The following is a 27,840-nucleotide window of genomic DNA, read 5'->3' on the forward strand; positions in this document are numbered from 1 at the left end:
GTATAATGATTGAAATTCAAACGTAAATTCTCAGTCAGAAAACTAAGAAACCAGGAAATTGAAGAAAAATCTACCATATCACAAAATGTTGATCATGACTGAAATATCAAGCGGAAATCTACCACTAGTTTTTGAGATAACAATTTGAATGTTCACGCAATATTCTTTGAAAAAATTACATGAAGAAGAATTTAAGCAAGTGTGTAAAGGCTCCTGACTCTACTTCAGTTCTTTCCTCATTTGTGTTTTATTGATATTCATGTTATGATTTCTCTCAAAGATAATAGAATATTCAAGAAAAGAAGTAATAAAAAAATTAAAAAGCACTGACGTGAAGTAATTTTCTGAATGATTTCGAAACACAAGAAGGTATTACTTGTTTAATGAAAATTTCGAATGATCAAGATTTCCATAAACGTGAAATATTTGAGAAGCTTTCTACCAAATGAAATTGCGTTAAATGAAAACAAATAAAATTTATTTCAGCAGACTCAGAATTTCGCAAGCGAATCATAATATGAAATATAGAATATCTCATGAAACTCTTCCCTATTGAAGATTTTAAGTAAACTTAACTTCAGGAACAGTTTTTCGCAACATCTACATCATATCCACAATTCTGAACTAGGTGTTATTTTTAAATTCAATATGAGCGTTTTGAATACGAAAACATAATACAGATACTATAGGTAGTCTTCGGAAGAGTGGTAGGATAGGAAACTAGGAAGTTCTTGGAATTAATTTCATTTGTCATTATTAATTTTCATCTTCAGATGAACCAATTCAAATTCTCCCCATAGCAGTATGAAAAATGAAAAAACCAAAATATAAAAAAGAATTTATTTTGAAATGTCGACATTCACATACAAAAATAATAACATCAGTTCGTAAAAAAAAATTGCATCGAAAAAATTAAAACAAAATGTGCTTCAACAATGTGCTTCTTAAACATGATTTAAAAGGATCACGATAAAATCAAGCTGTGCTCTATCCACGTTAGATGTGGAATTATTGAAAATTTGCAATCGTAACTTTTTTGAGAACTTGTGATGGTTCTTGTTGGGTAAGATCCCGACCCAATCACAACTATTGACAAATTGTTCAATTTGTCATCGATAGATTCCTAGATTTTGATTATTTAGTTGGGAGGAACTGCAGCTCATTTACGGTTCTTCTTAGGCTTGGATAGAGATACTGGTGGGTCATCTTTGTACCAGTCTTCACTGTAAGCAAAAAAAATATTATCAATAAACATTCAATCAAGAATATCATATCAAAACGAAAACAATTAATTCTTATTTCATGGGGAATTTAACTGGAAGAAATCCCGATACAAACAATAATGTTTTACTATTATACAACTTCAAAATAAAGTATAAAGAAGAAACAGAGTAGAAAAGATTCGAATCAAATTAGAAGCGTCTATAATATATTTGTTGTAATTATAAAAGACTGAGAATTACTATAAAATGGAAGAAGATAATACAAAACAATATTCGAGATGTTTGGTGGAAATATTTTGAAATTCATTAAAATAGTGAAAATGTTATCTTTCTGAGTGATGACGATCTTTACAGTTCCTTTATCACCTTATTAGAAACAAACATCATCTAAATATTCATTAAATTTTTCTCATACACCTGGTCTAAAAAAATTAGTAAAAAATTAAATGAGATATTCATTGAAAAGAACAAAATCTACCTAAAACGAACTGAAAGGAGAAAAAGTATGGTTGAGTGGAATGAATATAAATTTGGCTGTTTCAAAATAAATAGTAACTTACCATCCGGGTACATTTTCAGGGGCATCACACCTTTGACTTTCTTCATTGTATACTTCTCCTACTTGACATCCCAAATCTCTGGGCTCTTGTCCGTTCAAACAGACATAGAATCTTTGGCAATCGGTGGGATGAGCATATTTAGGATGAACTGTACGTTGACCGTTAGCATCGATTTGTGATTCTTTGGGGCATTCAAAACCATCCTTCAATTTGTCTACAGAAAAAATTAAGTATTAGTTTCATTCAGAGCAATTCAATATGTTTTAAAAATAATCAACATGATTTGAAAACTTATGTATATGTATGTTTGTACTTCATGTATTGTAACATAATGTATCCGATCATTATGCAAATTTGACAAGTTGTTAACCACAATTTTGCAGAGGTTTTCCACGTATTACTATGCCATATAAAACCTTTTTCGAAATTCACAGGGAAAGATTTGATAACAGCGTATTCGCCATTTTGTAATGTTTATTAAAATTTCATTCCCTACTAGCCGATGTCCCAAAAATCTTTCGAAAACTCGAAACTTATGTGAGTAAACTCATTTTTTCAAAAAAAGTCTGAAGATTCAGTCTTGGAAAGGAGCGTTACCCATTGTGCTGTTGTAAACCTGAATATTAATACTCACTTCCTCTTTCTGTACATCCTGTTCTTCCAGCGCTAGCTGGCCACACACAGGTTCCACTGAACTCATCGAAATGAAGACCTTGCGTACATGGCAATTCTGTATATTCACCGTCTATGCAATTGTAGAATTTGTCACACACTGTAGGATCTGGATGAGCAAAGAAACCATTTTTCCTTGGACAGTTGGAGTTTCCTTGTGGTGGTTCTACAAAGATGTTTAAATTAATACCTTCTGTATAATACTCAACATTTCGAAATCTGTTAGTTTTTATGAAATATCACTATGATGAAAATAATCATCGTAATATAAAGTTAAGATGGGCTTGCTCTTATTGAAGAAAATAAATGTTCAGAATAATGTTAATATGATTTATTTTCACTTACGTAATTCAGTTCTGTCTCCACAGTCAATGTTGAAAGGTTGGTCACATTTGTTTACTTTACGGATCAATTGGTCGAATACCAATCCATCTGGGCAATATTTTTCTGTGGCAACTCCATCCTCACATTGGTAGTATTTATCACATTGTCTAGGGTCTTCGTATTGACCGTCTTTTGGTGGGCATTTGAACTGTTGAGCACCTGGAAAGATAAACAATCATTAAAAATCTATAAAGCTAATATTTATATCTTTTTTTAGAATAAATATATATTTTATCATAAAAACTATTTCGGACTGTTTGTTTGTCGTTCATGTGTTACTATATTGTTAATCCGTACACTATAAAACCTATGGAAGCTCTTAAGTGCACTTCCATGAAGTTTCATTATATTGTACAAAACTATTATATTATATGTGTAATTGAAAAATTTTAAAAATCCACCCAAATATGTCTTTGCTGGTGCATTCGCCATTTTGCAACTCCAAGCTTTTTTTTTTAATTCGCTTTCAAATTTCTTTCTCAATAATAAATTCAACTATAATAGATTAGTGCTATCTTTTTCATCCTCTTGCTCTTTGAAAAACTTATTTCAAAGCTAATTTTGAATTTGAAGGAATAATAATTCAACGCTTGTAGTTTGGAAAGTTCGAGAAGTCACATGATTTTTAGAATTTGAAACACATCCTCCCATGATCCCAAGATCCTTCTCCTTGATTCAATAATTGACAAATATCCTAATAGCATTCATACACTAATTGAGTGAAATATCAATAAAGAAGGAATAATAGAACTTATTATGATTTAATTTCACTTTCATAATTCTGTTAAAATTTAATACGCGGAAACCTTATTATAAATTAGTTTCCAATCAATTATAGTTTCGTAACTATTTAATCTAATTAACTATCTACGCAGTTCATTGTTACAAAATCATAACCATACACGTTATCAAAAAAAATTATCAAATTTATCGCTTTCTTCCTTACTGCCGCTTATTATATAATGTCACAAATTCATAAATCTCAAATGGGTGTTTGTCACCAACAAGAGAAAGTCGTTTACGTGAAATTAATTCCAAAATTGTTTCTCAACCGATTTCCTATAATGTCTGTTTTTGGGTTGAACGTACTGAGCCTTAACGAAACCTGTGGTTAGGATGGAATTCTGCTTCGGTTATTATCAGAATGTCTAGAAGTTTCATAATAAATCTGATGGAGTTGAATGATTAGGATATAGAAATGGTTCTCACCTTAAACTTGACAGTGATATATCTAAGAATGTTCATAGAGAATGTATCGATAAGAGTCCAAAATTCAAATTGTAATTCATTTTAGCTGCCATAATGACAAATAGATCAATATGAAAGTTGGTAAACATGGAGTTTATAAAATATAAGAACTCCACCAATTGAAACTATGCACAATATGATGTCTCGACATCTTCATTGACAAGCAAAGCTTTTGCAATAGATAGTCAAATGATTCTTGAGAAACCAGTGTATCCAAAACGTGTCATTTAGTGTGCATTTTGTTCACTCAATTATTGAGCCATTGTTTTTCCAAGGCAAGCTTAATTTATGAAGCAACCCTATCGTGCTATTATTGTTCCAAAGTTGTCAAGTTTTTCTTTTAAGGAATTCTGAAGGAGTTCTGGAGGCTAAAATTCCGCTGCGCGTGTACAATATCGTTAATGAAAATTTAGAGGAGGCCATTTGCATCATTACCTATAGATAATTTCCAAATGTATCCTCAGTACTTTATGAATATTATGAAAGGACAATGAAATGACAACCCTGTGCATTATTTTCCTGACATACATGTCTGCTATAGAAAACCAAGTTTTTTGAGCCTTTTGTTCATGATTTCGAATTTCGATAACACGTTTCTAGGGCCTCAGCACAATCCTTTTCATCTCCCACCATTGAACATCGTATGCATATCTACAATTCATGCCCTTTGGAGCAGATGATTCTTTTTAGTTAGACTTGCAGAAGATACTACAAAAAGCCAATCTTCCTAACCTCATTCATGCTGGTTCATTATCCCAGTAATTTGTCTATACTTCATTTCCTTGTCTCCAAATTTTTCTCAAATGTAGAAAATTTTCAGCTTTGACAAGTTCTCTCAGACATTCTAGAAGGCAGGTATTCACATTAACCTTATGAAAAGGTTAAAAATTACAGTCATTTTGATTTACAGTCGAAGGTGTTCTGAGACTTGAAGCAACCAGACTATAATAATGTAAATTGTGTATTATACCATCTGATATGCAAACCACGGTATGTCCATAAATCTTCACCTCAAGAATCCATCAATAATCGAAATTCTAACCTTTCGTTTCAATCGCATAAAATACTGACATTATTTTTCCTATTCTTCATCCCATCCCATTCTTGTATACCTACCAAGAATATACAAACGACCGATTATCCGAATATTTATTATCTTCAGCGAATAAATCAGCATGAAGTTATTCAAATTGTTTGGTAATACTGACTCACGTTATCTCAGATGCTCTCTTGGTATGTCTCAGCGTGGTACAGGAGTGCCGTGGTATTATTGGTATCCTTGACGGTCGTACATTCAAATATTTATTATGCAAGAGGTAGTTTCAGTGGGTGATGGAAAAAAACGTGTTTGTGACAGAATTTCTCAGAAATAAATTAGTTTCTTCGCTAAAATTACAGATTTCGTTTCTTGTTCATATACAATATTTCTTGGATTAATTCTAAAAAATGGATAATGGCACACTTGTTCCAGGAAAAACCATCTATAGATCTACAAGGTGCTGCCAAATAAGTACGAAAGTGTTAAGGGGTGAATCTTTGTCGAAAATTTAAGGCAGTCTTTCATGTACAAAAAGCTTAAATGGTTAGTTACAAGCTGCCAAAAATAAGGAATAAAAATTTTTTGTGGGCATGTTTTAACAACCAAAAGGCTACATTTGAAAGCTCTTAAAATCCTTTTGTTAATCTTCTGAGAAGATAAAGCTAACAACCTCTATTGCTTTTTCCACTTAGAAGTTTTCAACGAAACAAAATTTTTCAATTGAAAGAAATGTGAAAATAGTGAAAATTAAAATAACTTGTACTCAATATGAATTGAAGTGATTACCAACAAGTAATGACCAAGACAATGATATATTAAAAAAAAAGGTTGAAAATAACAATTTTCAAATTTTGTGTTGTTTCCATAAAATAATCCTAATGAAAAAATCACATACAATGTTGTGCATGAAGGGCTTTTCTGTTAATGGAAGCAAAAAGAGCAAAACGGTGTCTATCACGTTTTATCATTCTGTTCTTCAGCAATTTGAAAACAATATTTGAATTTTTTTTTTTAAATTGTGCAACTTTCCGAGACCTAAGAACTTTTTTCTCCATGAAAGACCTCATTTTATTTTCCACAAAGATTCACCTCATAGGAACTTATGCACATATTTCATCACAATTTTGTGTGTTATAATAAACATTATTGAATTTCTCTGATTTGAGAACCCACTGAAGCATTCGAAATGCCAAGATGCAAGAAGATACAAGAGGAAATTCATTTGAGGTATCGAGTTGATGGTTAATAGAAGCATAAAATAATAAAACAAATAATTAATTTATTGAATGTCGAATAGAGGCAGTTTTTCTGGGAAAATTAAAAATTTCAACAAAAATCGATTTATTTCTAAACAGAGAAATTCGAATGAAAAATGTACGATACCGATGGTGAATGACATATATCGAAAAAATGAGAATCCAAATTTTCAAGCAATATGTTATATGCCATTCAGAAAAAAAACTATAAAGGAGGAGAATGATAGTGTAACGAAAGTATCATGTATTTCCATGTTTTGATGGAATTTTGCGGACCAGACTGCATTGAGTGTATGGAAGAATAAAATCTATATACTCATGCGAAATTACTCAAAAATTAGGTCGATCAATACGAATTTGATCAAGAGTTCAAAAGTCCACAAGACAGCACTTTTGTCATTTCTCTTCACCACTGAGTACAATTTGGTTACCATACGGACACAATAATTAATAAAACAAAATTAATGATTATTTTTGAGAATTAATTTAGCTTTTTTTTTTGTTTTATAATAAATTTTCGTCGAGTAAGGACCAAATTCATTGAATATACAAAATGAAGATGACCTAGAAAACAGCGCAAAACTTTTTTAAAAAAACCTCAAGCATAAGAATAAACAAAATATGAATTCTCTTCATTATTACATGTCACGAAATCGTAATGCCTATTATCGCTGCATCTAAATGATCACACACACAACTACCAAGAAATGGAAATGTCTGAGTAGCACGTAAGTGAAAGGAACAACGTTTTGTAACATCCATTTAACAAACCAGTTTCAACACATCCAGTATCGATTCACACATAATAAAAGAGAATCTTACAGATACCGTTCGATATCATCATTGAGTTGAGAAAAATTCTCATGGTACAGTTTTATTACACCGATTAGAAATTGTAGGTATCAAATATTAATTAATTTCATATCGAAGACTGTTATGATTTCGTTTCGTTTTGATGGACTACCGGATAAAATTATGGGCGTGATATATGTTGATTTTAATGATACGAACTTAACCTTGTCTGGCCTTTCTTTTTTTTCGTCGATAACTTCAGGTTTCAATAATCAATAAATCTATATGTCAATCACTAGTGATACCTTTTTTTTTTCATCTCGATTATTTATCCCGGATAGTTCCAATCGATCATTCATTCATTGTAGATATAGCCCAAAATATTTTAAATTCAACTTCAATGAATTCACTGAATTCAAATTTCAGTTAATAGGAAAATATAAAGAATATTTATAATTTTAAATTCTAAAAATAACCAGTCCACCACTGTTTCATTTTCAATCCTGAATTGCAAAATAAATATTCACAAACTACGAGACTGAGAATTTGCAGCAGTTTTTCTATTCTTACTCTGATCTTGTGTCTTAATTCTTATGGTTTTTTTATGGATTCCCTAATGAACCTCTTCCAAAAAGTAAATATGTATTTCATGAGCATCACGACTTTCTCGAAAATGAAGCAACTGCTGTTATAATAATTTTATAAAAACTAATTTTCTATCGTGTAACATTTCATCTCAACATTATAACCTGAAAAACCAAGAAAAATCATCGATATGTTCGCACAAAAAATTTGCTAATATTCGATGTATTTTTTTCTCATATCAATTGTCTATTATTGTATTTTCATGAATCGATTTAATTTGTAAGCATTTCGTTCTAAATTTTCAAAAAAAGCAGTGACGTGCACCAGTAGTTGATTGATTTTGGATTCTTACTTTCAATAATAACCGGCCAAGAAAAAGGTATAACCTAAATGTTTCAATACAAAATTAATCATGAAAATCTGTTATTCAGAGCCTTTTGTAAATGAATACAATCATAGAAAATTAAAATAGAATCGAATATTCTCACTGCAATATTTTACTTTCAATCATTTCACAAGAGTCTTGAGTTTGGGCCCGCGACTGATAACTTTTTCATTTTCAGCCAATTTCTATCAAACGAATCATAAAGATTGCTTCAAGCTGAGTCCAAATTGTTCGTAAATACTACAAGAATATGCGTTCATCAATTTCGTGAATTAGAAACAGACAAAAATTCAAAATAAAATGCTCCTTTGTGTCTACTACTGTTTTCTAAAAACCCTTACTCATTTTGCTTTATTTTATGTCAAGATTCGATTTCTTTTCAATAAATTGACTAATTCTACGACAAAAAAATGAAATATTTTTGCGACATTTTTCAATTTTTTTTTCGCTAATTGATTTCTGTCAAAAATATGATGGAATCTCATATCATAGAAGAAAAATTTTCAACTTACATGCCAAGGTGGCAATAGCCAACACACACACGAAAATCTTCATTCTATGTCCTATCACTTGAGTTCCACCGGTAAGACAATGCTTACCACTCGATACTAACTGGAGATCTTTTGGTATCGTGATATTTAAGAACTCTTAGGTTGTCGGTCAATAATCACTTCGATATCTTGGTAGAAATAGAAAGTGATAGCGGGTCATTTGGTTGACTGCTTTTCATCCCCCCTTTCATTAATAATCAGCGAAGAAAGGTTACTTAAGTCGCTGAGTTTATGACTAAAGATTTTGTAGGAATATTAGTATCGCTTTTTGGATCAATTGTTGCAGATATTAGCGATTAAAACTGGATTTGAGTTGCTTAATGTCTGGAACACAATAAAGAATAATGATATCATCTGAGAATGCTGTATTAAATATATTTTTATGAATATTTATTGTAGTTAAGTTGGAGTTAATGTTCGGAACACATATGGAATGATACATTTAAACTTCAAGAGGAATTTTAGGATTTCATCTCATCTAAAAAGTTCGCATAATATTTCTTACAGCTTATCAGTCGTGGTCCATTTGTAGTATATGAATCAGAAGCCATACGAAGAAGTGAAATACATTGTTGGCATTCTTGTGAGAGAAAAATAGTAGCCTATTGTTAATCTGAATTAAACCAGAAATCGAAAGATATCGTCAAGCTAATATCAAGTTTGAATCGATCTGTACAAAAACGGGTGAGTTGAGCATTATACTGAATACTAATTTGAACAAAATTGTCCCTAAATCATAGAGATATCATTCAGAAAACACATAAAAATCTCTTGATATGTTGATTAATTAAAAAAAGCATAAAATCTATAATCATATGTTGACATAATAAGCAGCTTGAATTGTTTTCAAATGCCAATTGCTTGTTTCTAGATCCATAGACCTATTGCACCCTTCGAGACCATAAAATTGTATATTTATATGATATGTGATTTATTATAATACTCAATAAGTCTAGGGCCTGGAAAATAGATGGCACCGTCAGTGACATAACACTTCTTTTTCTCGTTAGTACAAACTTCAAAAGTTGTGTGTCAAAATTTTTAAACATAGAGTTAAGTCCGAAAAAAAGATTCATGAAGTTTCTCTGGTTCTGGTTAGGCCACCAACATAAAATATTGTGGGAAGTTCGAAATTGTCGTTATGTTCAGGAAACTACCATTAAAAAAGAACCGGTATGTATTTTATACCCAATCTATTATATATCAAAAAGTTGTAGGAATTTTTCACTAAAATAAAATATTTATTAATCATCCACATGTATTGCTTTCAGGTACACCTCATTCTATATGATAACTGTGGGGAGTACAGAGATTATTGGTTTTCCATTTGAGCTCATGGTTATTCTCATTGAAATATAAATGATACTACAAAAATTTTGAACTGCTTTTAGAAGTGACAACGATGAGTATGCCAAACCCAATAGCCGAAATTTTCAAGTCTGCCGAATTTAGAGAAGCTAATTCTGGGAGAAATTTCCAGGATTTCCATATTGCGTTCTACTATTTCAATTTTGATAAAATTTGGAATATATATCATGCATACTTCCATACGAATATTGGCTCTTTCACAAGACTCAAAATACTCCAGAGGACTGATTTTTTAGAAGCGAGTTTTAAGAAGTATAGTGCTATATCCATCAAACTTTTCTACAGATATGTATCAAAAATAGCTTTTCGAATTATTTATGCTGAATACGTTCTCTCTTCATTTTTATCAATTTGTTACCCCACAGCACAGCACAGTTTTACTCACAAAAAGTTTTTTTTCCATTATAAGGTACTTTATTCCATTGATTAGTGTTATGAAATTTCAAAAAAATTCTAACCCAATTCGCAATCATAAATATGATTTCTAAAAGTATGACACCTCTGAATGATCATCAATTGATGTCAAAAATCATCTTTACATGATAATACATCAAACCAAATTGGTTATATCCATTACTACAAACCTATTAAAATTGTGCATAAGAATTTTGTTCTTGAAAGGTGATGAACTTAATAAACTCATCACTTTTCTGTTCCACTATTGACGACATTCAATCTCCCATAATTTAAATCTGCAGAAACTTAAGCAACTAATGTCGACATACGTACGATAAAGATTCAATAACATTTGCTTGAAATTACAGAGAATCTCCAACGCAATTATGAATTTCAGTTAACTGATTATCATAAGCTGAAATCCCAGTCGAGAATACTACTTTCTATCGTTGGCATTAAAATCTGGTAGATACCAATATGATGTGACCTTGAAAGACGACAGAATATTAACCTATGCAGTTCTGAAGTGATACCAAACGTGGTTTTTTTCACGAGGACATTAAAAGGTCGTTGGATATCTCGGAATCTTGTCTTCAAACAGACCACTATCCTCAATGAGTAGGATAAAACATAAGTTAAGATAAGGTGTAGCCAATAATAGCTCAAGTTATGACTTCTATCATATCGATCTTCAAGGTATTCTTCAGTGGATAGAAAGATAATGGAATCTCATGCAACATCAGAATAATCAAGTCACTTTCCTTCTAGTATTAATTTCTGTTTTCCGTTGGGGATTCAAAGATCAATCAGTTAACCTCTCCTGGTTGGTTTTCATTACTTTAAAAAAAATGTTTCGCTCTCGTAAGTTTACTTAAGAAATTTTGAAACCTTAAAAATCGAATTTTTGAGAGCTCATCCCTAAATGGATCACTCTATAATTTGGTCAATGTGTTAATAATTCAAGGAATTCTGAGCCAAGAACCAGCCTGAACCATAAAAAATTAAGCAGTATATCGAATAAATTAGTGAAGCACTGCTATTTCTTATGCTCTCCCCTTGTATACAGACGTGTTCATCCAAATCCGGAAAATCAAATTCTGAACATAACAATACTAGAGAAACCACACCGATGAAGTTTGAACGGAGCCCTCCAGTTATTTATGCTCACTGTCTAGGAAATGCAATCGAATATTTCAAATATAGGTGCTCAGGCCAGTTCAATTTTTCTAACGGCGTTTCCATTCTTTCTGATGGGATAGTCTGTTCGTGATTTGAATTCGAAATCTTGTCCTTTAATAAAAGCTCAATGTTTTATCAATACATTTAATCAATAAATCGAAAGGAATAAACTATGCACGAGCACATAGTTCATTCCTTTTGATCTATTCATACATATATACTTTCAAATCTATATACATTTGGAAAATGATTGCTATTTATTGCTTTCAAATGTTAAATACATAGCAATTTTTAACAAGATCATTTTTAGCCACATCAATGAATAGAATCAATTAAGATTTATTTTTTCATCAAATTATTCTTTTTATATTATTAAAAAAACATTAGGGGGCCAATATTTATACCCATATACTATGCTCTCAACCTAACGTGTCCTTTTACCAGATTGGAGCACATCAATCAAATATCAAATCTAAATTCGTTTCAGGGGATCTATTCAATTTTCAGTAATTTCTATCAAACACATTCAAAGACTAATGGGTAAAAAAGAATTAGAATATTCGGCCATTGCGAAAATTATGGCACTTCGAAACTCCTTTGGTACTTGGTCCCAAATAATACAGAACGTACTAGCTAAATGAGTTAGTTGAGATTTAAATTTTCATTGAAATGTAATACTCCCATTCAACAACAAATTTTATCCCTCAAAATATTTTGGCATGCTCTGAATAAGCCTCGGTTTCTATTTCTGCTCCAAGCTGTTGTACCTTTCAAGTTGTTACAGATCTGCTGTCCTAGTCATTTTCTGTTTGGTTCAAGTCCGCACTTGTTGCAGCCCAGTTCAATACTTGGATATTAACTCAAGATAGTAGCATACTACCCTAACCAACTGGAGACAAGCCTAATCATGCATTAGGGAGAAATCATTTTTAACATTCTTTTAGAATATTCCTTTTCTACCTGGCAGTAGTCAGAATTGCACTTTTTACCAATTTGCAGTCAAGAAGAAGCAATGAAGTATATCGTTTATTGTCTTTTTTTGTCATAGCATATCTAGATTATTTTTTGTAAATATGAGGAAAGTATATGAGTTCAGTGAAAAGATGGTAGCGTTTAATATTTATTTCTTTCTCTAGAATCAACAGAACGAAGCTGATCTGTATCTTATATCCTTAATATTGCTATTTCATTTCATTCAAAAATTATTGGAATTTGAGTCGATATTGTTCAGTGTACAGTAGTCCACCTCAAAAGACCAACCCATTTCCTTATGAGTCAGTCACCACTTACTTATTCCACAAATGGATTAAGGTCATATAGTGTCGAGACTTTGTCGGTAAAAATGCTTCCGTAGTTTGTCCACGTACCTTTATTGTTCGTGGTAGTGATGTTTTTCTTGATGTTCATTATCGTTCCCTGAAAACTCTACAAAATAGTAAATATACGAGTATCTATCACTTCGATCGGCGGGTAATAGAAGACAAGCTTTGAAAATTTATTTCTCCTTCAAATGACATATGCTATTATTTAAAAGTCTTAAAATTATGTATCGAGTGTCCCAAATTCGTTGAATCCCTTCGAGTTAGAAAAAAACAACTAAAGTTTTTATATGAGTATTTCGAGAAGGTGAGGTATAGAACTCCAAGAATTATGTCTCAAAAACAGCCATATAATTACATAACTGTCAAAATAATGAATGAAATAGCCGAAAATAATGTGATGTAACAACGAATCAGACGAATGCAGTATGTGATAAGTTCACGTACTACTTTCTCTTGTAGGTGTACAGCCTGTGTGATGTGAAAGTAATAACTTAGTCTCCTCTTGCCAATGTATGTACAATGTGTAGGACCTACCTTATTTTTATACATACTAAGAAACACATGTATGCATCTGAAATATTAGTAGTAATATAACATAATTTATTTAATTTCAGTCTGAAATACTCTTAACTGGTGCGGAAAGTTATATACAATTCGGGCAAATCAAATGCAGAAAACAGAATTTTTTCTGAAGATATTCAAAATTTTATACCTTTTACTTCCAACCAATTCGATCAGAATGAAATATAGCATTTAAATGGAAATAACAATTTTAACATTCATGCAGAATTTCATGTAGATTACCACACCAGTAGGTACTAGAGAAAATTCAAGAATATCGAAAAATAATTACCAAATAGGTACTTTCGTGAGTATAAATCGACGGAGATGAGGTTTTGAGTTTGGATGCAAAATAAGAATTTTATGCTTCATGTAAAATGTCCATTACTGAAGGCATCAGATAGAGTTAGACATATACATAACGGAATAAACGAAAAATCATCAATATTGACATGTGCACCAGTAAAGGACAAAATTGAGCGTATTTCTTATTTTTTATGTAGAAATAGATTGTTTTACGATATTAGTTTGGTTTTATTGAAATGTGACAATTCAAGCAGTGAGCGCCCGGTTGAACAATGTTGTCACAAAAATTGGACTTAGGTTTGAAGGTCAGGTCCATCTTTTACATACGTATAGCTTTCTTTACATCACTATCAGAAGCTAACGGTTTTTTTTCGATCCTCTTTTAATGCTTCTGCGATTATAATAGATTTCTTCCGCTATAAAATCAATCATCAGATCTCTGATATAATTGTTACCTGCAGATGATCCACTCAGAGAAAGTTCTAACACCATCATTGTATACTGGTAGGTATTTGTTATGATTTCTCCAAAATTAATTACAGATGTCTCAAGTTCAATTCGATGAATCTCTAGCCATTTTGATAGGAAACGGTGGTGAATTACTTAAACTTCCGCTAGAGATTAGATAGTTTCAATAAAGAAGCACAATTGCTTCCGGAAAAGAAATAGACCTGAGAAATTTTTTCTTCTTGTCACTCCATCCCCTGCTTCTGAAAAGAAGAATTCTTCAAGAAATTTTGGACATATCAGCATCCGATTTTATATTCCAAAGCTCTCATTAGAAATATTTGATTATATTTTTTTTCTATACATAATTCAAAACATACTTTCGCGATCAACTCAAGAACTCCTAAAAATAATATTCAAGATCAAAAAAACCTACTGAAAATTAAAGATTTAAGTATGACACAGAATAAATATATCATATGAATGAAGAAAGGAGTAAAAATGAGATGCTTAAAGAGATATAGAGGCCGTCTGAAGTTAATTAAGAAAAGAAGAATCAAAATTACATATTTAAATCACCAGGCACAACGATTTCATGAAAAATATAAGAAAAAGGAGGCCTAGAGAGAAATGTAGGAGAAAATCGAAGATGAACTACTGATTATTCGCAGAATTGAATAGTGTTGCAATTGATAAAGATCAATGACTTCGACAGTGATGACGAAAACTTTATTGAGTTCGATAAATACTGAACAATTACATCAACATAAATGGATAGATCTAGTGGAGCATTAGATGTTATAGGATTCTATGTTGATAAATTGAATTATAGAAAAATTACTTTTCCTCTTATTACGTGGCTTATCCGATCATTCTGCACATCTTGTATTGAACAAAATCATGTGAGAATGTATCAGATTCACACAGCAGTGTGTCGATTTTAACGAACACATACATTTTTTGAATTCCACTTTTTGAAAACATTGCGAAAAAGTTTAATTACTGTACAGTTCATTAACGATGTATCAAAAATTCGTTGCACATGTAACTTATAGCAGATGACAATAACGCATATTGAAAAATACTAGGCATATGTCGAAAGTATACGAGTAGTTCGTATATTGAGTATCGGTAATTTTTTACCTACCGAAAGCAATTGTTTATATCTTTACGTATTAACTTTCTTAACGATATTTTCATGATCCCATTATTTCCTTTGATTCAAATAAATGAATTTCCACCTAGCTACTGAGAAAACGGGCACAATATGAAAGTGATATAAATCTGTTATATCAGATTCAGTGAATGACAATTCCACTAATGCACGAGGCATAATCTTAATCAATTGTTCCTTTTGTACCAACTATCAGGGCCGGCGTTACGGGTGAAACAATGAAGCGACCGTTTCAGGCCCCTCTATTTGAGGGGCGGCAATTCTTATCAGTTTGCTGACCGCCTCAATGAAAGAAGAATAAAATCATTACATGTATTCCATAAAGACAAAAAACAACACTACCTCCGCTTTAGAATTTTTGGGAGTCAATGGAGGCTGGGTGGTTATGAGGGAGGTCATGTTATTATTGATGCTTTTTCAGCAGGGGCGCCGAAAAATGTTTTGCTCCATGCGGCAAAATTACTCCCGCCAACACTGCCAACTATGTAATTATATGTGTAATTGTGTTAATGAATATCTTGAATTTTTTTATTTTTGTGAGATATGTTGTTGTTAAGGCTTCATCAGTAAGTAATTACGGCGTCAGCAAAATACATAGGCCTTAGAAAGTACGCTGATTGTAGTAAGAAGTTACATTGCATCGAGGCTATTGTGGCTTTTCAGAAAATATCTACTCTTGTGTGCAAATTTTTTATTGAAATAAGATGATTTGAGCTATATACTTCATGGCATCGTTCAAATTATACTTTATCCTGCATGTGAGACATTTACCATGTGCTTGTAGGTTAGCAGCTAAGGTAGTATTTTTTACCTCACTATCTATATACCAATACCACTGAATTCAATTTCAATAAAGTAATTCAGCAAACAGAATCTAAAAGTATTTTCAACTAATTTCCAATGGAACCATTAACTTATTCAATACGCAATGAAATTCCAGGAATTAACAAAATTACCAGTAAAAATAAAATTATTTATTGTGTTTCAGGCAAATAAATCCAATAAATTAAAGCTATTATTCTACATCTTCTTCTTGCTCCACTGTACGTGATTGATGCCTTGGTGGTTTTGAAGGCTTCCTTCTACTAACTTTAACAGGGCGAGGTTTAGGGGTAGGAGGATTCTCCAAAGCTGCCAGTTCTTCATCAGTCAATCTACCCTTGTACCAATCAGCACTGAAAGAAAGTTGAGAATTACTAATTAATAAGGCTCCACTGCATGTAGCAATCATAAAGATAGTGTTTCTTCATAGAATCCTCAATTCATCTCTTTAATATAGCCATTTGAGCATAAAAATATAGGTATAATGACGAATCAATCATTGACAAAAGTAGCAAATTGCGGTAGAAGAGATAAATCCTAGGACTTCAGTTCTTCATTAACTTGAATAATATTTAGTTGCAAACCATTCTTCAGAAATCCCCAACATTTTAGCAATAGCATGACATCAGCGATCGAAAGAAATATCGGTGCCAAACTGTCAGAACAATCATTTTACTCCTCACAATACAAATTTTGAGATTATATTCCAAAAGTTTCATTGTATACTGGAAGATAAATTTATATTATTCATTCATTTTCTTATTGAATCAATATTTCACATAAATGCTGATAAATATAAGTATAGAAGATGAAAATTAAATAAAAAACAACCTAAATCAATTCTTTTCACTGAAGAAATAAATAAGCACAATCCAAATAATTCTATCCACAATTCTTTGGAGATTGCCGGATTTATGTACGTTTTCAATGTGGATACAGTAAAGCTGTCATCTCAGATTTGCCTTTGTGGCGTCATGACATTGCTAAATGAATACACTACATAAGTTCTTTTAACTATGTTCATTCAAATTCGTCCTCGATTTTTTTCGATTTCTTAGTCAGGTGAATAAAAATTTCTTGGAAACCTTTCTATCCAGAAAATCACCTTGATAAATTGATAAAAGCCAATAAAAACGAGAGAAAATGACTCAGTGAAACAACCTTCATAATATTCCTTCAATATGAAAAAAAATCACTTATTCATGGTCACGTTAAGTCCTACATAAACATAACATTCCAAACAAACCTGTTTGGGAAAGTTCATTACATAAAAAAGTATCCAAACATTTCTGCACAATTTCGACTACTGGTCGAATGTGCTAATTGTCGTCCAGTTTATGATTAAAGGTGGAGATAAGATTTCTTTTTTGGTTTCCCACGATTTCGAATACATTATAATGAAGGAGATTTATGAAAGAGATCTCTATGGGGAGAAGGAAATAGACGCGAACTCATTCCAATGAATATTTATATTTCCTCAAATTACTTCCATATTTTCCCAGTTTTGTGATAATGGAGATGAAAATAAGGAAAGCACAGACGTGCAGTAAAAGTTTTTGAGCACTAGTTCAAACATGCACCCTTGAAGACCTTGGAACTGTATATGTGATCCCCAAGACGCCCAAGGGTGTAATTGGTGCTTAAATGAACTATCGCAAAATCCTCAGACATCACGACAGTACTTTCATCTTTTTTTTAGATATTCTGCTTGAATTTTCTATGGTTCTACTAACACGAAATTTTGCATGAAAATTGAAATTGTAACATTCTTAATATGTATATAGGGTGTATATGAATAGTTGCGAAAACATTTAGGGGGCGATTCCTTGTCAAAAATAGGGTGGGTCTTTCCTATAAACTTTTTTTTTTGAGCCTCCCCTTGCTTAGTTATAGCCCCCTAAAGATGGTGCCCGAAAAGTAGTTTTTAATTTGTGAAAAGTTCTTAATTGTTTGTATTTGTAACATTCATTTCTTATTTGTATCATTTCTCAATCAAAATATCGCTTATTTCAAAAATTTAAGTTCTAAAATAATTCCAGCTTCTACAACTCAGGCGTATTATCTGTTGGTATTTTTTTCTCAAAAACCACAAATTTTAGCAGGAAATTACAAGAGACCTTATTTGTAATCTATCTAAAATTAATCGTTTTATTGTAAAATATGAATAAAGAAAAATTTATTGTGAAACAAGTTCGAGGGGTGACTTTTTCTACCCCTTGAAAGCATAGAGGAACCCCCTCAAAATTTTTCGAATGCCTGCATAAAAAGTCATCTTAATTCAATTTTTGTGAATTTTTTGGTTTTCAAAAAAAAAAAAAAAAACTACTTTTCGAACACCGTCTTTAAGGGGCTGTAACTAAGCAGAGGAGTTAACAAAAAGGTTATATGAAAGACCCCTATTTTTTGACAAGAAATCACCCCCTTTATTTTTTTCGCAACTATTTATATACACCCTGTATGCACCAAATTATTTCGATCGGATCTGTTGTCAGGAAAATATTGGATATTTCTTTTCCATTATTCTCTATGAATGTTGTATGGTTCTAATGCTCTGATCAGCTATATCTATAACCATAAAAAACTGAAGCAATTATTTAAAATAGGAAAGATTGATTGCTTAAATCTGATCAAAATCTAATAGCGGAAGAACTGAATAATAGGCCTGAGTTAAAGAATAAAAAATGCCGAATTGATTAGAGAGAGGTTACCTCTTTATATAGACTGAAAGGGGAAGTATTGAGAAAATCGGAATTTAATCAATAATTAATATAATTAATCAAAAATGAAAAAATTAAGAAAGCGATAAAGATTTCCTCAAAAAGAAGCCTTATTCTCAAAAAAAAAATTTCATTGTGCCCCTCTTATTTTGGAAAAATTTAAATAGCAAGCTGATTTTTACTCAGTCCCTAACTACTCGAATACTCAAACGAATTCTAACTTATGCCAGTCCTGCGTCGTAGTTTTTTGAGTTCTTATATATGCCTATCAATAAAATATTTTTTTGTCAACTAAATGTATATCTTTCTTAAAAGTCTGATCTATGAGGTAGTCAATGAATAGGTCAATATTATTCATACCTACTTTCAACTATCCAATACTGTAAAAATGTGTGAGGCTAATCTTGCAATTTGTTTTTAGGTAGGTACTCAATTCCTGAAGTAAATAAAACATTGATAATTTTCATTACCATTCGGGGACAAGTCTTGCCCATTCGCATTTCTTGGTTAAGTCATCGAAAACTTGACCAAGTTTACATCCACTCCTTCTGGGCGTGTTTCCGTTTATGCACACGTAGAAGAATTGGCAGTCTTCAGGGTCGGCATAACGAGGATGGGTCAGACCTACTGTCTCGTTCACCTTGGGGCAATCGAAGTTGAACACCTCTGCAAAATTCTAGGGTTAATAATCGGATCGGTTTACTATCTAGGTGACAAATTGTCAATGACTTTGATAATTTTCCTTGGTAGTATACAGTATGTAATTATGTTGATCATTTCTGTGATCTAGTTATTATGGATCTGGGTTTGATAGGAGAAGTTCGATAAATGTCAAGGTTGTACTATATTAACATTGGACATAATATTCTACTGAAGTTGTAGTAACCTGAAACAACGATGGTATCATCTTCAGAAATTTAAAGTAACAGTAACTTCCAGTTTCTACAACTTCAGTCCAACCTATGCAATAAATTCAAAGAAACAAAAATTTGGAACCTCGTATAAAGTCTAGTGAAAAGAAATCTGTTGTTTTGTTCGATAAATTGTTGCCATTTGAAAGTAATATCCATATGCCTATCTCATTAGATTTGATTAAGGAGGTTTCGTTTCACTGCGTCCTAATGGTCTATTGTGCCCCCCATCAGAGATATTCTCTCTATAACGTGATCTACAGCTCGCCTTCCAGTTCCAGAGTTCTGATGAACTTCAATATCTGGGATGGCTTCAAGGAGGCTGATTCCTCAATTCTATGAGTTTCCTGACCAAGGCAAGTTTCGCGTTGGCTAGCGATGGTGAGGCATTCCGTCACCAGGTGATCCGGAGTTTCTTTCTCCTCCCCACAGAATCTGCACTTTTCTGTTAGACCCATTCTCATGAGTTGTTTCCTAAGGCGACAAAGCCCTGTGAGGAATCCAGTGAGCAGGTGTAGCATATTCTTACTAAGATCCAGATACTTCTTGGATGTTATAGAGCCAAAGTTTCGAAGAAACTTTTTGGAGTGATCCAAATCAGGAAGATTCCGCCAGAGTTTTTCTCTTTCGGTTACCTCCTTTTCCTGAAACTGATGAAACTCCCCCTCTCATAGAAGCCCTCGTCCCTATTGGCAAAAAACTGACAGTCGATTTTCACAAGCAAATATTTCATCATCAAAATTTTTCGCCATGGATAAGAACAGATGGTAATCACTAAGTGCCAGGTCGGGACTATAAGGTGGATGCATAAGAAACTCCCAACCAAGCTCCCGGAGCTACTGGTGAATCAATATCGATGTGTGTGGCCTGGCGTTGTCCTGATGGAACAAAATTCCTCTCCTATTGGCCAAAGCTGGCCGCTTATGGGCTTTTACTTCCTTCAGAAGGTCCAATTGTTGACATTTCCGAGTTAACAGTTGTGCCGTGGGGGAGCAGCTCATAGTATTCCCTAACAATCTCACCAAACACACAGAAAAATCTTCCTTGCCGTCAATCCTAGCTTGGCCACCGTTTCCGGTGGCTCATCGCGTTTCGACCACTACCGTTTTCGCTTGACGTTGTCGGAAGTGATCCACTTTTCATCACCAGTCACCAACCGCTTCAAAAAGAGGTCGATTTTGTTGCTATTCAGCAGCGGTTCGCAGGTGGAAATTCGGTCCATGAGCTTTTCTCATGTTACCTCGTATAGTACCCTTTCATCGAGCTTCTTCTTGAGACCAACTTTATGCAAATGGTTCCAAAATGTTTTTTGTGCAATCTTCTGCTCTTGGGCAATCCAAACAGTGCTAACATGACAGTTGGACTCGACTATGTGCAAGATTTTATCGACATTTTCGACAACTGGCCTTCCAGTGCTTGGTGCATCTTTGAAACCAAAATTTCGCGTGATTGTTACAGAATCCGGACCATAAACACCATTTACATTTTCCCAAAACATTAGCATTTCCAACTTAACTGCTGTTCCCTACAAACTTATCGACCTACCAGACGAAAAAATGTATCCACTAAATGAATATTTTTGAAATGTTAGGTACTCTCATAAGTTTCAATCCAAACATTAAACTATGAGATGACTAAACCTATAGTTAAAAATATCTCCAGCTTACCTGAGGAAGAACAACCTTTCTTCTTGGCTTCATCAGGCCATGAGCAGATTCCTGCCTTCTCGTTGTACACCAAGCCATTGGGACAAGTGATCATGTTGAATTGACCATCCACACAGTAGTAGAATTTATCACAGACATTGTTCTCTTCATGCGCAAAATAACCGTGCTTCCTGCGACAGTGCAAAGACGGTTGGGGTTCCTCTGAAACAGGAAATGGTTCAAATCAGTATTCCAACCAAAATTCATTGAACTCTGCAATAATAAGATCAAAAGTATTGAACCCCTACAATTTAATTAAAGAAATGTTCTGTAAGTTGTATAGAAAGAGAGAATTTTTGTGGAAATATTGATTCAAACTGAATAGATGATCAAGAACGATATATAACGGGTGTTTTTTTCAAGGTATATAACTTTAAGTTGGCATTACTATTCAAGATGGCGGCCAATTTAACAGCTGTCGAGTGATTTATCCACAATTTGGTTTGGCAATTCAGCTCGAATAGACCCACGTCTGGACAACGCTTGCAAATAGTGCAAAATAATGGTTCTGTGCGGAATACGTATCGCGCACTACGTCCATTTTATTTTGTTTAGCGATGAAACGCACTTCTGGTTGAATGGCAACGTCAACAAAACTGCCGCATTTGGAGTGGAGCTAATCCTTGAGTGTATGTCGAAACACCGTTACATCCAGAAAAACTGACTGGTGCGCTTTATGGGCTGGTGGAATCATTGATCCATACTTCTTCAAAAACGATGATGACCAGAACGTTACAGTCAATGGTGATCGGTATAGAGCCATGATTACTAACTTTTTCATTCTTGAATTGAACAACCATGATGTCCAGGAGCTGTAGTTCCAACAAGACGGCGCAACATGTCACACAGCTCGTGCCACAATCGATTTATTGAAAGACACGTTTGGTGACCGCCTAATTTCACGTTTTGGACCTGTGAATTGGCCTCCAAGATCTTGTGATTCAACACCGCTAGACTACTTTCTGTGAGGCTATGTAAAGTCATTGGGCTATGCGGATAAGCCACAAACCCTTGACCATTTGGAAGAAAACATTCGCTGTGTTATTGCCGATATACGGCCACAAATGTTGGAAAAAGTCATCGAAAATTGGACGTCCAGATTGGACTACATCCGAGCCAGCCGTGGCGGTCATATGCCAGAAATCATATTTAAAATGTAATGCCACAAAATTATCTCGCGGATAAATGAAATTCATGTCAATCGAATAATCCATCGTTGTTTTATTGCAATTTAAAGTTCTATAGCTCTAAAAAAAACACTCTTTATTAATTAAATGCTTCCAGGTTTGGCAACGATACGTCTTGACATGGAATAGGTACTTATATCCAATGCGTGGAACAGCCAGGGCACGCTGAGATCCATAGAATCACATAACCAGGGATCTCTACTGACATGAGAATGTCGTAATAATATGAAGCAACTGGCCAGAGAGAATAAAGTAACTACTATGAATACCGGGGCATTGTAGGAAACGAAAAAACCAATGGACTTGCAAAATGGGCATCAAGGTTAATACCTGAGCCCTTCTGAGTTCTGTGGGCTTGGAAGAGACCAATATAACCAATATTTATAATTTAATTTATGGTATAATATATTTAGATTTACAATACCCATTACCTCTAAATCATGAAATATAATATTCTAATCCAATTAAAGCAGAATTGAAAATTCAGAGATCTCAATTGATACTTACGGAGATTTGGTCTGGAGCTGCAGTCAATATTGAAAGGCAGGTCGCACTTTTCGTACTCTTTACTGTAGTCGTTGAACACCATACCATCCGGACATAGTTTCTCAGTTATTTTTCCGTCATTACATTCATAGTATTTGTCACATTGTTCTGCATCAGCGAAGAAACCGAAAGGTTCTGGACATTGATCTGATGTGTCAACATCATCTTCGGTTTCAGTTTTCTTTTGTTGGGATTGACGCTTAGCATCGATCAGCAGGACTGCAATAAAGATAATTCACTCGATTTAATCATTACACGTGTGGTTTTCGAACTTCAACAATAATAATATCAATAAGAGGGAGTGAACTTCAATTGAGCTATATCTCAGGATCCACTCATCGTAGAGACTTGCGATAAAAACGTTTACCACTAAAGTATACAAAAAGCACACTATGAATTGTTTTGAATTTCAAACATCTACCGCTAGGGGGCGTAATAGCTATCGTCGAATAGAAAAATGAATTTTAATCGAAAATGTTTCATATCAAGTTACTGAAAAAATATAATCAATACAATCCTTGGAAAATTCTGTATCTTTTTGAATTGTCACTTTCGATTTTACGACATCAAATAAGGATTGGGGAAAGGGAGAAAATCTGACTGATTGAAATGTCTGTAACTTTTGGCTCAATAGTTTTGAGTAAATTAGTTCTCGTTTGAGAGGTAAAATCCTGTTTATTAAAGAAATAATATACTCATGATAAATTTGTTTTTGCTGCTGAGTCAGACATTCATTGTTTTTTTCATTTTTCTCCAAAATTTCAAATGTAATGATAGGATTTTCTTAACAAAAACAGGAATTCCATCGACTTTGCATGAAAAACCTAAAGGTCGCAAAGCTATAGCTTCAGGCGTTCTGAAGTTATGGCCGAAAGAAGATATTCTGCAGATGCACCGATCTATAAAAAGAAGAGTCGTAAATTTATTTCTATAAATTTTATCAGAGTATTTGTGGACAATATCCTTAATATATACCTTATTGTTTCGGTTGATTGACCTTTACAAATTCGGTTATACGGTCATAGAATATTATTTAACCGTAGTTATCGACTGATGATGCAACAATATAACGTAAGTCGAATATGTAAAAGACTTCACAGTATTTGTATCGGTGTGATAATTCACCTACCGAATAACAATTGTTGCAAAAATATATTGAGAAAGTCAATCGTGAATATTTTATGTTAATTGCATCGCTCAAGTGAATCAATTTAGCAGTTTTCCTGGAAAGTTCAGCTTGTTGAAGGATACAATTTCGACTTGAACAAGTGACATTTGAAATATCGATGAAAGAGTGGGGTCTGGAGATCTGACTGACCTTTAAATGGCAGCTAGAGCAGTTTTCATGAAAAACGAAATAGAAAAATCAGGAAATTTGAGCGCTCGTCATTAATGCATCAATTGTGTTGAAATTAAGTTTAATTTTTTCAAGAAATATTGTATTAACTTTCAAACCATTATCTCACATGTCACAACCTAGTATCTAGCAGAAGTCTGATGGATGGTGTTTATGATTCAATTTTTAATCTGGTAAAGATATTTCAGTAATGGTCAAAGTTCTTTAATATTATAGATTTTTGCTTCGTTATATTCTATTCATTTTTCTGAACACAAGTGGAAGTCTGAACTTTCTGGTATTTTCAGAATATGTCCCCCGAAGTGCAATCATTATGGAAAACATGAATGAATAGATAAAAAATAACTAATTTCAACAAAAAGTCAAACTTTCTTGAAAAAAATTTGTTGGGGAACGAAAATAGCTCATACAAAAAAATTGGTAAGTATTTCAGGTGTCTCGTATTATGTCTTCTCTTTCTTCAGACAATCAACGCATAATCCAAAAAGAATCATGTCTCTAATTACCATGGTTCGAATTTTGTATTGAAACATTTCAGCCGAGACCGGGGAGATAGTCGCTACCTGACCCAACGACCGATACACCACCAGAAATACAGTGTCAATACTTTCTTGATATTTTTGATCAATATTTTATGGTTCTGACGTCTTTATGAAATTGCTCTTCAATATATAAACGCTATAAACTGTTGTTCTTGAAATATGTATTAGGTTTTTGTTTCTCGATATTTTTCTTGAATATTCTATGGTTCTGGTTATGCTATTCACAAAAAATGTTTCCAGAATCATTAAATAATCATCTATGTGGGCTTATAGAAATATGTAAAATGATAATTGAGATTTTGCGAACAGAAAATCACAATCCGAAATTCTAAAAAATTTTAATAGAAATTTTCTCATACTATCGTATGCAGAAGGCCCAGCACTCAAGCAATCGGGCTAATTTGGTATGCGGAACGTAGCTTAATGTAACGGTAGAAATATGTAACAAGTTGTGAAAGTGATTCTGGGTAAGTTGAAGGAGGCAAACAAGTCTATTGTTGTTTCGATAAGCTTTCAATGAAATTGATTGATGCCATATACGAAGGTCATCCTTATGGTAGAAGAGTCAACTCACCATTTTACAATTTCGATAACATGATAGGAGTTTTTTCTTTTAGAATAGTAAGACTTCTTTAGTAACTAGATGAGAGTAATTTTGAAATGCACCTCAAAATTTTGCCGTTAGTCTTCCAGAGTGTGTGTTAAAATACTCGACAACCTGGTAAATAACACCTTTATAAAACATCATTTGATAACAGATTTTTTCCGGATACTTCGTCTTCAAACCTAATAAATAATATTTCAGTAATAAACCGATATTATTGTATTTCAAACAATGACATCATTTTATAGAAGAATTTTGAACTGTCGGAATTGGTCCATACAAAAAATTATTCAAGAGATATACAAAAAAATATGAAAAATATTGGTTGCTATTAAAAGTTGACATGGTATGGAAATACGTTTTAGGAAAGTCGAATTTGCCATAAAAATGCAAAATGTATATATTCTGTCTTTTTTCCAGTCACACCAGCTTGTATCTTATAGTCTTGTCAAATTTTTTTTAAATTAACGAAGAAATTTTCAGATAATAGTAATTTTAGGCAAGCCCATTTGTTATAGTAGGTACTTCCTCCTGAAATTTCTTGAAGAAATTTGGAATAATATTTCTCCTGGTAGTTTTGGAATTATAAACCTTTGAAAATTTTGTTTGGGTCTTGAAGCTTCAGAAACTCTAGATCAACATATAGAAGATGAGTATTTACTTTTCAAATTACTTGAGATATTTTGTGAGAAAGGAGGTAGTAATATTGAGCGTAAATTAAAAAGGATTTTGGAATTCAATATTCGTTGAATGAAGTTACTGAGAAAAGCAAAACAACATCAAGTTGCATATTATGTAACAAAGCAATAGCTGAATTGTGTTTACAATAAATTTATGCAAACTATATCAACTTCGAATAGCAAATACGTATAGAAATTGATTAGAAAATAGCTGCATCCCAATTGGCCAAAAAAGTTTGAAATGCTAATGAATCTATTAGTGTTGGATAATAAGTACCTATAACAACACTCTAATCTACAAAATTTTCACAAGCGCTGAAGGAGACAATAAGTTTTTATAAGTTCATGAAGATGAACACGTGGTACCTATCTGAGTTAAAATTTGAATCAAAGATTCAAAGAATGAGAATCTTCCCATTCTTCCTATCTTCCTTGGAATGTGGGTACCTATATGTATAGGATGTGTGGTAAACATATGTCAAAAATTTTGAAATAAATTCCTTGATCAAAACTTAAATACCCAAAAATTTTGATTCAAACCCTTTTTCTTCAAAATATAGTAGTATTACAATAGGCATTTTTCTTCTCTCATTTCAATACAAAAAAAAAAAATTCGAAAATAGGAACGGGGTTGTGAATTTGCATTCCATTGAATTCATGAAACAAATCATCAAAATTGTAAAACATTGATCGTCAGTGGTGACGATCTGTGAAATTTCGGGACTATCCGATGTAACATAATCAAGAAAACAATTTAAACATGAGAATTAATCCAGAAATAATCCGTATCTATGAAGGCTATGAACTTTGAAAGGGGGTGAATTTGAATTAAAAAAATTAGGAATAGCCGATCTTAATTATAATCCAGGAATCATCTTCCGACATCTTTGAAAACACCCTATATACAGGAAGACCTCCAAAAGATCCACTATTCAAATTGACCTCTCCTCCACAGATGAAAACAGCAACAAAACAAACTTTCATTTTTATCCACCTTCAATAACATTTTACTTCAGGCAACCTAAACAAGTCGATGACAACTTCAAATCTTCCCCCAAAAGACACATGAGGAAAAACTACACCGAATATATACGGACCAAACTTCAAAATATAGAAATTCAACTCACCCGACAATAGCAGAAGAAATGTTAAGTTGATGCACCTCGCCATGTCTGTCCAACTCACAACTGGAAGGCAACGGAGTCTCTTGGACACTCTCCTCTCTCTTAAGACCTGACCTTGCTAACAACTGACTCGAGAACTCACTGAGGAACCGTATTGTGTACAACTTTTTTTTTCTATCGAGATGAAAGTAATGGA

At 32.9% G+C, this 27,840-nt stretch overlaps 1 protein-coding gene across 1 annotated transcript; it reads right to left on the minus strand.

Moving 5' to 3' along the window:
* Positions 1-826: 826 nt before the first annotated feature.
* On the minus strand, positions 827-27,796 carry LOC123671049. Its single transcript, XM_045604698.1, has 11 exons — positions 27,648-27,796; positions 23,299-23,556; positions 21,566-21,766; positions 19,458-19,653; positions 16,467-16,623; positions 16,220-16,283; positions 8,657-8,791; positions 2,801-2,998; positions 2,418-2,621; positions 1,784-1,997; positions 827-1,223 (listed from the first exon to the last, which is right to left on the minus strand). The coding sequence occupies exons 1-11, from the start codon at positions 27,688-27,690 to the stop codon at positions 1,160-1,162; spliced, it is 1,734 nt and encodes a 577-aa protein (XP_045460654.1). The 5' UTR covers positions 27,691-27,796; the 3' UTR covers positions 827-1,159.
* Between the last annotated feature and the right edge of the window lie 44 nt (positions 27,797-27,840).

The sequence above is a fragment of the Harmonia axyridis genome, chromosome 1 (genome assembly GCF_914767665.1).
Source record: "Harmonia axyridis chromosome 1, icHarAxyr1.1, whole genome shotgun sequence".
In the NCBI taxonomy this organism is placed as follows: Eukaryota; Metazoa; Arthropoda; class Insecta; order Coleoptera; family Coccinellidae; genus Harmonia; species Harmonia axyridis.